Genomic DNA, 13,755 nt, shown 5'->3' on the forward strand with positions numbered 1-13,755 from the left:
AAGGAGCTGTGCTTTAGCAACAGAGAGCCTGAAGTAGCTACTGCTGGGCTCAAGTCCTGCACACAAAGCATAATGCTGTTTTATGGTAGTGACATTCTGTGATCGCTGTGCCCCAGTTTTGTGGAAATGCTTGGCTGGTAACAGAAACTCACTGTCTGTACAGTATAGGCTATTCTCTGGAGTGGGACTGGATATCACCTGTGGAGCTATGACTTAGTCAAGTGACAAAGTTATGGTGATTAAAAGCATGGGATTCCCAAGGATTCCTGTAACAGTTCCAGGTACCTTTGAAAAAAAAAATTCTTTGACACAGGAGAAAAAAAAAAAATAGTGCTTCCAGAAAGTGAGAGAACTGTGAAAGCAGGCTGGGTTTCCAGGATAAGTGTGTGTGATCACACTAAAGTATGATCACACACATTATCCTTACAGATATCACAATTTATAGAATGCAAAATAGGTCAAAGACTACAGCAAGTGACCTCACCTGTGTGCCACAAGGGGTTTCTTGCTAACTCATCTTCCTGCAAAAGGGTATTTCAGTTGTAGCTCGTGCCAGGGTTCTTGATCAAACTTCCTTCTACCTTGATCCTTCCTTTTAACTGAATTGAACCACTAAGCACACAAAAAACTCTACTCCCCTACTTTTGTAATGCCAGATTGTTGACCACCTAGGAATATTCTACAAGCAGTAATTGGACATGTTTGCATAAAAATTACCCAGTATCAATGTAAAATTGACTATTAATCATAATTCCATTAAGTGAGGTCTTAACTGCCAACATATTCCAATTTTGTTCTTTTAAAAAATTAACAGTCTTAAGAATAGTTGCTCTGAGAGCACTAGTATTTTCCTTCTAAAACAAATCATGGAATTTTTCTATGCTAAGGAGATAATCTCTTAATTTAAAAGATGATTTGGATGACTCATTTATACATATTATCATTCAACTATACAGTATTTTCTTTGCAAAAGCTTATAGCTAGTTATTCAATGACTAATCAAAACTCAAGTTGTACTATCACTGAATATGCCTATTATTTTAGTCTGGCTTTGCATTTTAATTTTTATAATAACTCTCACAGATAGTCTATTTGCACTTTAGAACTTTTTTCCACTAATGGGAAGTACAAAAGGATTGATGTTAAAATGAGCAGACCTTTCCCTTCTAGCATGAGTTATTCCAGTCCCAAATTTCTTATTACACAGCTTCCTTCTAACCTCATTTACGGGCCTAACTAACAGGAAAAAGAAATACATGTGCGAGAACGAGATTTAATGTAACCTAACCGCAAGTCAGGTATTATCATCCAGCTGCTTCAAGTTATATTTGGACCCATACGGAAAAGCCAGAGGAAACAAGAGAGAGATGGCTTTTATGATGACAGTGAAGACCGTTTCAGGTGGGTTAATATTTACTATTTTGAAAACTCAGAATCATTTAATTAAGTCGTTTTATCTTTTACCTTAAATTCTTAAAAAAGACAACCATATTAACCCAGCCAAATAATCTCTTCAGAATTTTAAAAGCCTATTGATTTTTTTTCCTTCTGAAATCTCCTCAATACGGTCCATCCCTGGAGAATTCTATAAAAGGGCAAAAGAAATCCTTCCAGGCCGGGCTTGTTCAGACACTTGGCAGTTTAATGAGTCATTGTACTTATAAATGTCCCTGATTAAGCCCTTTTATTTTTATTCTGTAATTTAATTTATATCATTACATTTCACACAGAATTTTCTCATTTCTGTTACTTGTTTCACACACGATTAAGTGTCCATTTATGCAGTTGATGGTCTTATAAACATAAAGTATAGTTTTTCTACCTGTCTTTGATAATCTTCCATAATAGACTTCTTTTCTCAAATGGACAGAAGTCAGGTGATTTTTTTTACAGGTAATAAATACGCTTATAACCTGGTGTGTGAAATCATTTGACTTAAAACCAAATTTCAGTTGCAAATATGCTAAGAATGAGAAATAGATTCTAAAATAAATGACACTAAATATCAATCATATCTGCGTTTTGCAGAATGCTGTAACTCCAAAGTGGCTGTTTTCTTACTGGGGTATGAGCTAAAGTTTTCCAAAGCATGGTTTGATAGTTCAGAAGGTATGTAACTGATTTGTTTTTAAATTAATCAATTTTATTGGTACATTTAAGGTATACAATGTAATGACATTCATCACTAGAAATTTGCACCTTTGCATAATCCATCTCGGTTCTTATTTTTCCCCCATCCCCCTGCCCTCCCTGTCTACAAAGACTTTGTTTCCATTTTTTCTTTTTTTCATGTCAATTCCATTCTGATCTTTCTTTTCCCCTATTCCTCCCACTTCCCCTTACTCTTTGCAAGTGTAAATACCACACAGTATCTCTAGTGTGAGGAACTGAAAGTGTAAATAAGGACTAAAAGGTATAATAGATAATGTGAATTAGGAAGAAAAGGTGTAACTGATTATTAATACGTAGCTTCACACAAAAGTATAAGCTGTTGTCGATAAGAAATTCCAATGTTAAGTTTCCAAAGCAAAATATAAGCTTACAAAAGATGGTTATGAGCACTGGTTCTAGAACCAGTGAGCAGGTTCACCAACAGATAAACTCATTTGCCTTATTTTAAGAAAATAATCACAAAGAAATTTTCTTTGGCAAGGGCTTTTACTTTATCTTTGAATTGCAATAAGACTCCTTACAAGAAAAAGACTGACGAACATTTTGGTAGCATGCCCAAGGCATGCTCCTACCCTAGTACTTGAAGCTTTGAAGCCAAGCATTCCATAGATATAAGTTGCACTGAAATGTTTCCCAGAAATGAGTATTACACAACACATTACTAGGATGCATCTCCTGACACCCAGGGTTTGGCAAAGGTCATATCTTTATATGACCATCCACACAAGAGAACTTCGGTAACATCTTCTCAAGTCTGGTTAGACTTACCTTTGAAAGGATCCATAAATAAAGATTATGCAACTACCTCACCTCTTATCCCTCCTGCTGCCTTGAATACTGTGAGCAACAAAATTGAAGCTAGTTCAGGAGAGCCAATACCAACTTGTATTTCAAGATTTCTCCAATTTTAATTTCAGTACAGACATATCTCAGTAAACACCAGGCTTCTGATTTAAGGGGAGTTTTATAAATATTTTGAATAAATAAGCATTAGTCCTTGGCTTTCAAAAAGGAGGACTAGGTCTCAAACATTTGCTCTTCCCCTAATTACACCTAGCCTGAGACCTGATGAAATAATACCTTTATGTGTTTAGTAACAGATTCACTTATGAATGAACCATGTTGGTTTTGAATAGTCAAACATTCAAAGTAATAAAAGTTGGCATTGCTACTTTACACATGAATGTGGCTATTATTATCTCCGAGATCAGGAAAGGAAAAAGAGGATCACAAATTTCGAAGTTTTCTCAAATCCCACTGTGACCAGGGCTAAGAAGCAGACCCTGGCCTGACTCACTCCAAGGGACACACTTTTCCTGCCATATTGAATTTCTTGACAGGAGTTAGTTGTGTGTTCTTAATGTAGTGAAATAAAACAAACTCAAACTACTAACTAGGTCACCTTACAGAGTCCTTTTAAAAAAAAAAAACACTAACATGTTTCAGAGCTTACCAGTTAGAATATTTAAACAAAAACTTTTAAGTTTTGGCTTGTATGGCTTTGTTACAATAACAGGAAAACTCTAGAACTGATTTGCCTTAAAACACTGATAATACATTGGCATCGCAACCATCAGTCCCGCAATCTTTGTCAATTAGACTCTGACCACTGCAGTTCTTAGTTTTGGGGATTCTTCTTCAAACAAGATAAAGTCTCTGTTCTCATATAGCTGACACTTTTATGGAAGAAGCAGAACTTGATTGCAAACAAACAAATAAACAATAGTTTTAGGCCGAATTAAATTTACTAAACAAAAGCTTCCCATGTAAGGCTGGTAGATATTTTCTAAAACAGAAAATCATTTTTAAATCTACTTTTCAATAGATGTTTATATAAATGTTTCAAAGAAAAGTGTAGTCTCATTGGTTAAGTACATTTTGCTGGGAAGAAAAATGCTAAAGTGCTGTGTCTTCATATTAGTGAGAGATACAAAAATACTTTTACTATACTTAGCAGCAATATCTTAAAATACCACAAGATGGTGATATTACTCTATAAAAACAAATCCTTGGCTTAATTGGTATAAACATTTTCAGTTTTCCAAAGCAAAACTTAAATTCTGTGGTTTTAGATCCTGAAAGTAAAGATGAGATTTCAAAAATATTTGTGTTGAAATCACATAAATACTCATTTTTCTCAATTAAATATTTAATTATCTGTGTGTGTGTGTGTGTGTGTGTGTGCGTGTGTGTGTGTTACTAGAGATTAAACCAAGGACCTTCAGAATGTGCTACATCCCCAACCTTTTTTTATTTTTTATTTTGAGAAATGGCCTCACACTATTGCCAAATTTTTCAGGCTAGGCTTGAGCTTACAGTCTCCTTGCCACAGCTTCTCAGGGTGCAGGAATTACAGATGTGTGCCACCACACCAGGCTACAAATATATGAGGTATTTTGAAACAGTACTATGAATAAATCAATCAGAGATATTAAAAACACTGAGTTTCACCCTTAAGATTTTGAACTCAAAATTATTGTGCCCTACCATGTGCAGTCGCTACTTGGGAGACTGAGGTGGGAGGATCACAGGTTCAAAGCCAGCCTGACCAATTTAGTGATACTACTCTGTCTCAAATAAAAAGTAAAAAGGGCTGGGGGTGTAGCTGAATAGTACAGGCCTCCTAGGTCCAGTCACTAGTACTGCAAAGAAAAAAAAACACTGACCTGTTACATTCACACACATTTTTGTTTTTTTCTTCATTGAGATTTCATGTTTCCCCTCCCAGACTTTTCTCAGGTATCCTGGATAATAAATTGTGGAACGATTATATGTCAAAATAGAATACCCTCACAACAAAAAAGATTACACAGACGGTTTCTAATTGCAAGTATCCTAAGTGTCTAATTATAAGCAGCTATGAACTGGAAACAACAAAACATGTGATGGTAATCACAAATGTCATCCTTACACACAGGGTTTTATCTTTCGCCGGGGCATTGTGCTGTCTGTTGTCAACCCTACACCCTGCTCACTCCTGTGAATTGTAGGATTCCTTTCCAGCCTGGTCCTGGTCAAAATCTGCCAATGAGAGGCTCTCTCTTGAGATCGACAGGAAGATGAAAGAGAGAAGCCCTTATTTTCTGATTGCAATTGCAAGGAGGGGGATGTGACCCAGGATAAGGCTGGAGGTCCACAGTGACACTTCCGGAACAGATTCCTCTGGACCTTCCCCTCAGTGCTCCAGCCACCAGAGGCCAGCAGCAGGTTTGCCTGAAACCGTTCAAACTGACATCTTATGTGGTACCTTCTCCCTTTGAGGGCAGATGAGATCATTGACAGCCATGTAACTTTTATCACCTCTGGCAGCAATGATTTTTACCTGACCTCTCCAAGACACGCACACACACACACACACACACACACACACACACACACACACATTTCAATGAATGCTTAAACTTAACTCAGACTGTCATGCTCAGCCCAATTCTTAAGGAATCAAATGAGAGCAGACCATGCAAAACAGTGTGTCTGCGTTTGAATTACCAAATTTAAGCGCATACAGTGATATGGCCTCAGAAGGACAGTTATCATAATCACTGCTAAACCTCGTGTTGAGACATGAGAGAAGATAATCAGCTAGCACCGGTCCACAGTGATGGTATATTTGTGCTGGAAAATTCTGTAGGAGAGCTCTTCCTGAAGATGAGGGATGCTATTCGCTTATACAGTAGTCTTGCTCTGCTTGGGCTTTTGAGGAATCTTCCCCCTCCGCGTGCTCCTTTCATTTTCCTTTTTCTCTTAGCTACATCTGATAAGGATTGCTTCTTACCAGGAGATGTTTAGGAAATGTAAGGCCATTGTACATCTTTAATAACCTCATTCTCTTAACGGTGGCTGGCTGTACTTTGGCCTCATAATCCTCTGAAACCTCTTATTGACATTTCGTCCATTTTATTCTAGCTATGTGTTGTGAATGTGCCAATAGCAGCATTCACAGTTATTGCCAAGGCAAAGCTCTGTTTAAACTCACCAGGCTTTCTTGAGTGAGACAAACTCTTAGTCTTTTTGCTTTCAGCCAGTTTCTTCAAGGAACCAATATACTGGGATCATTTTAACCCATTCAGTGCTTTTAATGAAACAAATTATGAACACATCATCTTTGTAGATTGACTTTTGATCAGCCTTTATTATTTAGAGCATTTTTGCATGCATCTTTTACTATTTGGACACAAGAGGAGTTTTGTATTTCAGTACTGCAAGGATATCACTAATAAATTAATAAATTAATTTTTCTATCTGATTCTGGATCATAAACTAGCTAAGGCTTTATATTATCTGGTATCTATAAGCATTGTATATTCTCTTTTCATTATAAAATTTTCTTTAGTGTCTACTTACAAAGTCATCCTGTTTATGAATATTGGCTATATTATTATTTTTTATCTTTATAATTTGATTTTTTTTCTAACTTATTGGATTGCATTTCACTTTCTAGGCTACTCAGTACAATGATGATTGAAAGTGATATACCTTTTATTTACTTACGATGTTGATATAATGCCACAAAACTATATGTGTGTCACCATTATGCATAAAGTTAACAATAAATTTTCACAAATGAACTTTATTTCTGTTCTGAGTATAAAAATTTTTGATTTACCAGAAAAAACCCCAAATCCTAATGACGTTATACTTTTCATACAAATATGCATTGGGTCACTGAAATATTTTGTCCAGGACATTTTACTTATATTTTTATCTTAAATGGTCTTTGTCAAGTCACTATATTAAGCTTATACAACCTTAGTTAATTAGTTTAACCAACTATCCTCTTTTCCTAATCTGTGACATTTTTGTAAACCTTTGATAGGTTCCCCCTTATGTGTTCAATGGAATTCACTGTGAAACTCTGGAAGTTTTTGTGTTTCAAGTGCATTTTCATCTGTGTGTGTGTGTGCGTGTGTGTGTGTGTGTTTTTTTTTGTTTTATTTTTTGTACTGGGGATTGAACTTGGGTCCTTGCGCTGGCAAGGCAGGCCACTGAACTGCTGAGCTAAATCCCCGGCCCCTGTATATGTATTTTAAATTGTTTTTATGTTCTGTAATAGTTTTTAAATAGTTGAGATGTTCCAATTCCTTTTTATTTATGTTTGGTAAGTTCTATTGGGTAAATTCTGTATGCATTTGTGTTACCTAAATGTTCCAATACTTGTTCTCTTGATAACTTCTGCTACATGAATAATCTTTGGAAATGTCTCCTTTTGTGTTTCTTATATTACTTTAAAGCCTTTTATTATTTTCTCCCTTTTTCTTGATCACTTTCACTATAGAGTTATGAGCATTTAATGATCCTTCTTTCAAACAGCTGTTGTCTATTTTATGCTCACTGGTATTTGTAAATTGTCTATTCTCGTAACTCATTAATAATTTTATTAATTTACTTTTAAAATGAAACCAAGTAAAAATATTATGCATTATTACTGTTAAGAGATACAGTTTGTATGGAGATACATATTTTCTAGTGTCTCTCTAGGTCAGAAAACTATCTTCACTAATATAAGACATTGTTTCTACTATATGCTGCCAAAAGCTAGGTGGAATCAATTAAAACCTAATAGAGGGCCCAGATTTAGCTCAGTGGTGCTGTCACCTGCCTCTCAAGCACAAGGTCCCAAGTTCAATTCCTTTAAAAAAAAAAAAAGAAAAACTAATAGAAAGAATGTACAGACTCAAATCTGCAGTAAAAATTACAGAGAAGATAAACAAATCTAACCATGAGAATTATAGCCCAAAATACCAAAAACTGAAAGTTCACTACAAGTGATATGAAATGTCGTTACAAATGAAGTGTTTGAAAAAATATTGTTTAAAAAGGAGAAAAGAAAAATGCTCCCAATCTAGAAAACTAAATGCTGTAAGGGAATTTTGTGTCTAGAGAATCATCTCCGAAATTGTGACAGGGCAGGCATAAATGATATAAAAACATTTTTTTTTTTTTTTGGTTCGTGTTGTTACCGGGGATCAAACTCGAAACCTTTCACTTGTGAGACAGGCGGCAGAACCACTGAGCTATATCTCCAGCCCTATACAAGCATTTTTTTTAAAGTAAATAAATTCAAAATCTGAAAAATCAAAATATTTTCTCTAGGAAAAAAACAATAAAGAACTGAACACAGTCAAATAGAGAGTTAGTAGCCTGAAAACAATGAAAAATGTATCTAATGTATATTAATAAGACTCATTTTAAAAGCATTAAATAGTTAAGAGACTTAAAAAATAGAGAGAAAGATGAAATCAAGTGATAAAAATAAGATTGTATAGTGTTGCAAAACTGTAGACTTTTAAAAATTAGGTAACTATATGCATTATACGTTTAAAGTTAACTGTTGTAAAATAGTGGGGTAATGCATTATTTTGTATCTCAGAAGACAGGAGCATGGAGACAAATAGAAATTTCATATTCTGTTCCACGAAATGCATGAGACAAAAGGGAGTGAAGAAACTTTTGAAAAAAGTTTTAAACTAGAACTGGTAGGTACCTCTAATCCGTTCACAAGACATAATGCATAACAAAAAATAAGAAATAAGAAGACAAGAAAATAGCAAGAGTAATACAGAAAATAATTTTCCAAAGATTGTGAATATAATGACATTAAAAATAGATCATTTGGGCCAGGTGGGTTAGTGCACAGTTCCCAGCATTCTGGAAGACTAAGGTAGGTGGATTGCAAGTTCAAGCCCTTCTTGGGAAACATTTAGTGAAGTCCTGTCTCAAATAAAAACATAAATAAACAAAAAAGAACTGGAGATGTAGAATAGTGGAATAGCCTTTGCTTTGGTTCTGAATAATAGAAAATAATAATAATGATAGTAATAATAATAATAATAAATAGCAAATAAAAACAGACCAATTTGGAAAACTTACATGTTGACTATAAAAGAAGATAAATTTTAAAAATCAAAGATGTAAGGAGATACAGAAGAAATGAATATGCCAGAAAGCATAACTCAGAATAAGGTCGTTCGAGGCTTGATTGTACTCACAGATGCCTTGTTGATCTGTCTTTGTCAATGCGTGGAATTCGGTGCTTCTTTGCCCCTGTGCAGTCAGGTGATACTGTCCAATCCCTCCCGGGTAATCAAGCGCGAGCCGAAGAGACGCACTTCCCGTCTGAGCACAAGTGATGGGAAGCTTCTGATGATTCAAGAGCTCTTCTCCTGTTCAAAAATACACGTAAATTCCTCAATGATTCCTTGCTAAAAAATGATAATGATTTTCCAAAATCTTCAGGTCTGAAGACAAGAGAAGCTCTGCATAGTAATGGCTGTGGAATGCGGATAAGTAGTTTCCAGAGGGAATTATGTGAGGACAATACATTTATTAATAAAACAAAATTTGAAAAAAATGAATGAGTAGTCATGTCAAGAAGCTTAGAAATGGACAAGAGTGTTAACTTAACCTTCAGAAAGTGGAAAACAAATTATTGTAACAAATAGTATAAAGTAATTTTAAAAAGCAAGAGGAAGGGTTAAAAAATTAAACCTTATTATTTGAAACCGTTAGTAAAAGAGATTTTTTAAGGGAATAATGGTATGAAGAAGTTACATTACAACTAGAGAAGGAAAGTTATATTATTATATACTATATTATTATATATTATACAGTTCATAAAGTAAGAAAAAAATGAAGAAATGTTCAACTACCACAAAAGTTTTATTAATTCTTCATCTTTGGTAGATTTTTTAGCACTAAATAAATAGCAAAGATAAATAAGAGCAATAAAGAAAAATTTTGTCCATTCTCCTTTGTGAAATATGTCTTGCAATATGCAGGATAATTATTATTCCAATCAATGTATATATGCTTGTTCACTGTGTACAATTATACTCCCATGTATTAGTCTGTGAAACTGTGCTACGTTATGTATGTACACGGGAAGATTTCTTTATTGATTACTTATCTATGTACTTAAGGACATACGTTTTCATTTTGTAAAACATAAAATGAACCCAAATGGTATTATATAAAGAATTTCTATTGAAGATATTTATAAGCCACCTTCTACATCTAGCAATATTTAAAACAAAGCCAAGATACAAAGTAAATGCTAAGTGAATGTAAAGTAGGTTCTTCAGGTTCTAAGATATATCACATGTGAAAAATCTGTCGTCAAAATGTTGACTATTTTAGTATTAATTTGTTCATAAAGCTCTAAAATTTCAGCCCTATACTTTTCAAAGCTACATTAGCTCTAAACTCAAAATAGTTTCATACATAATATCATAAATATTTTACTACTGACACATGGGGAGATCTGCTACTCTGTGGATATGCTGGCACTATACGAACTTGCGTTCTGTAATGCTTTACAAGCAATGTAGTGTACAACAAACAAGAAATCAACACATTCTCAGGAGACTTCTGTAGAGACCCCACACTACTCTGTGGCGCAAATACGAAGCACAGAGTTTTAAGTTACTTTAAAGGATAGATTAGATTTGCAAAGCACAACACTGTCAGATGACAAAGTTCTTGCTTTTGTTATCAGTATATAAAATGACTGACAACAATTTGATTTATTAATTTCAGCCAAGCAAAAGATAGAACAAGGGGACACTGGAAAGTAGGAATGTCAGGATTTCAAATTATCAGATAGAAATACTTGTGAATAAAGCAAGATACTCATCCTCAGTGCATACTACAGAGGGAAATGGGATAGCTATCTAAACAGGCAGAGGGACACATTGCTTACCCTGAAGACAAAGAAGTGCTGAGTCTTTTAATCAATATATAAAGTGATATAGATATGTCATTGTTATTTCAATTCACAATTCAACAAGCGTTCTTAAGATGCCATTATCTTCCAGGCATTGTTGGCAGGTACTGGGGACACATAGATACAGTGTGAAAATGAGGCTTACAAAACATTCTAGCCAAATAAGGAAGACAGGTAAGTGATTTAATAAAATCTGAAAGAATGATAGCAACACAATTGAAATGTGTGCATAGAATTACTATAGAAAAAGAGAAATTCACCTTACTTAGCACCCACGAAGTCTTCCTGGGTGAACCTTTGGAAGTCAGTATTATTGAAATCTTCAACATTTCCCAATTGGAACTTTAAAATACTCTCAGCTATCTAACGGAAAGGTGAAGCTGTACTGGTAAAAAATCAGATGAGGGAAAGAAAAAAATCAAAGAGAAATGAGAAAGATCAGGCAATAGCAGTGGCAACCTGAATACAATCCAGTGACCAAAGTGGTAGTTAAAGCCTGGGCCGCCAAGCAACAATTGAAGCTTTTCAGAAATAGGAGAAAGATGATTCAGAAATAAATCACCAAAAGTTAGAAACATGTACATACAGAAGCAAGGCAAACAGCCTCGAAGACAGTCTGTGTTCCACAATAAGATCAAATCAATAGTAAGACACACCTGTGATATTTGATATTTGGTTCTAGAAGAAGACAGAAAGTAGCGCAAATGAGGCACTCTGCCTTTTTTTGAAGCATACAGTATATTACTAGAAATAAACCTACAGCAGGATATTTTTCAATACATAAGCTACTAAGCCTCTCTGTGCTCCTTTATCTCTCTATGCCTAAGGCGATGAATATAAAAATGCTTATAATGTTATGTCTGAATGATCCAGAAAATGTATGTGGTTATGCACATGTATTTAAGAGTCTGTCTGGGCTTGAATGTTTGAGGCAGATGTTAAATTACATTATTTAATGTTGAGTAGGTTGAGAACTTCAAGGTAGATAGTGTACATTTTAGAAAGGTCTATATTAAAATTTTATATTCAAAATACTCATGCTTTTAATATTTAAAAGCTCTTGTCAGACATCTGTAAAACTCATCTCACAGGATTGCCATTGAGGGATGTGATGGTTGATTTCGTCAACCTGACTGGGATACAAAGTATCCAGCTAATTGGTTAAGCATTAATCAGAGTGTGTCTTTCAGGATGTATTTAAATGAATTAATAAGCTGAGAACAGTAGATAAGATTGGGGAATTTCTCTGCCTTCATCACTCTGTGAAGCACATCTCTAAAATCTATCTATCTATCTATCTATCTATCTATCTATCTATCTATCTATCTAATCCCATTGGTTCCATGTCTCTGAAGAACCCTGACTGTAACAGGGGACACAAATCTAGCAGTGAATATCCAGAATTCCAGGTGATGAAAAGAAGACAAGCTACTCTGCCTTAAAGACAGTTAGGGATGTTTCAGGAACTTCCCACACTCACTGTGTTCGTTACTCTTCCCTTGTGGATGAGATGAAACACCAGTTGCCCTAAATTGGAGAGGAAGCGGCTTCAGTCTATAATCGGCTGGCTCCAAAGCAGGGTGGATGTCAGAGGAGAAACAACATTGTGCCTACATGGTAGCAAAGACAAGAGAGCTTTGTGTCTCTCTGCCTCTTTTATCCCATCCAGACTACTGGGATTAGGGCAGTGCTAAAACACTCACTCAAGTGTGGTGGTTTAGTAGTCACATTACTACTAACTACTAAGCACACCACAAATTTTTAAACTGTATTTGACTTCTTTTAATTTAAAATTAAAATATTTTCCAATTCCCCTTCTGACTTCCTTAAAGGAGTAAGTTTGTACTATAATTTCAAGAAGTTGAGAGTTTTAAGATGCCTAATTGTTACTCATTTCTAGTTTAATTTAATCATACCTCAAGATCATAATTTGTATCTTTTTAATGACCTTAATATTCGAATCATTTTGGCTCATTATTTTTCGGTCTTGGTGGAAACTCCGTATCTAAAAGGGAGTCCTAAACCGGAAGTGGTGGCACATGCCGGTAATCCCAGCACTTTGGAGGCTGAGGCAAAAGGATCACTGCAAGTTCGAGGCCAGCCTGGGCTACACAGTGAGTTCCAGATCAATCTCAACTACATAGTGAGACCCTGTTTAAAAAAAAAAAAAAAAAACTAAACTAAAAAGGAGTCCTGTTGTATTTTTAATGTGTGTAGTGTTATTTGAACAACAGTCCCTCCTTTCACTAGGTCATGTCATGACTCAGGCCTGCCTTACCTCAAAGGTACAAAAGGAAAACAATGGAAAATTCACTGCCACTTGGATCACCCCTCTATTCCAGATTCTGACTTTTTCCACAACCATTCAAGAATTCTTAGATGGTTATTTTTTTGCTGACATGACAACACTGTTTTCAAACTGGAAAGAAGATTTAAATAAAAGTCATGGCAGAAGATGAAGATTATTTTCTGAATATCAGTTATGAATCAGGCCCTTATTAGATTATCTTGTTTACTCTAAATAAAAGACGTTCAATTCTCAGTTATTAATTACTATCCCCATGTAAGTTGGAAATATTTGAGTTGACTGATTTTCTTCAATTACAATTAAAAATTCAAATTTGAAGACAGGTTGCTCACTGTCGATTTTCTGGCCAACATTCACAGGTTTTGGAAAAGTTTCACTAATCACGCCTTAACCAGTGCCACCTTTTTCAGTATATAATCTTACACAAGCACATATTTCTGAGTTGAGGTGCTTAAAGAATATGTAAAAAGTGTTTTCAAAGTAAGTACTTGAAAATAATTTGATACTTCATGTTTAATAACTAGTTTTCATTTATTTGCACATTGTACATTCC

General features: G+C 34.9%; 1 protein-coding gene across 1 annotated transcript in view; it reads right to left on the minus strand.

The window, feature by feature from the left end:
* The window catches only part of Rergl (RERG like), a 177,943-nt gene that overhangs the window by 34,350 nt on the left and 129,838 nt on the right, over positions 1-13,755 (minus strand). The window contains exon 2 of the mRNA XM_010615905.2: positions 9,162-9,335. Coding sequence (XP_010614207.1) covers positions 9,162-9,335 — 174 coding nt within the window. The remainder of the gene's footprint in view (positions 1-9,161; positions 9,336-13,755) is intronic.

Source organism: Fukomys damarensis, unplaced genomic scaffold, assembly GCF_012274545.1.
Source record: "Fukomys damarensis isolate Sample0158 unplaced genomic scaffold, DMR_v1.0_HiC HiC_scaffold_19, whole genome shotgun sequence".
Lineage (NCBI taxonomy): Eukaryota > Metazoa > Chordata > Mammalia > Rodentia > Bathyergidae > Fukomys > Fukomys damarensis.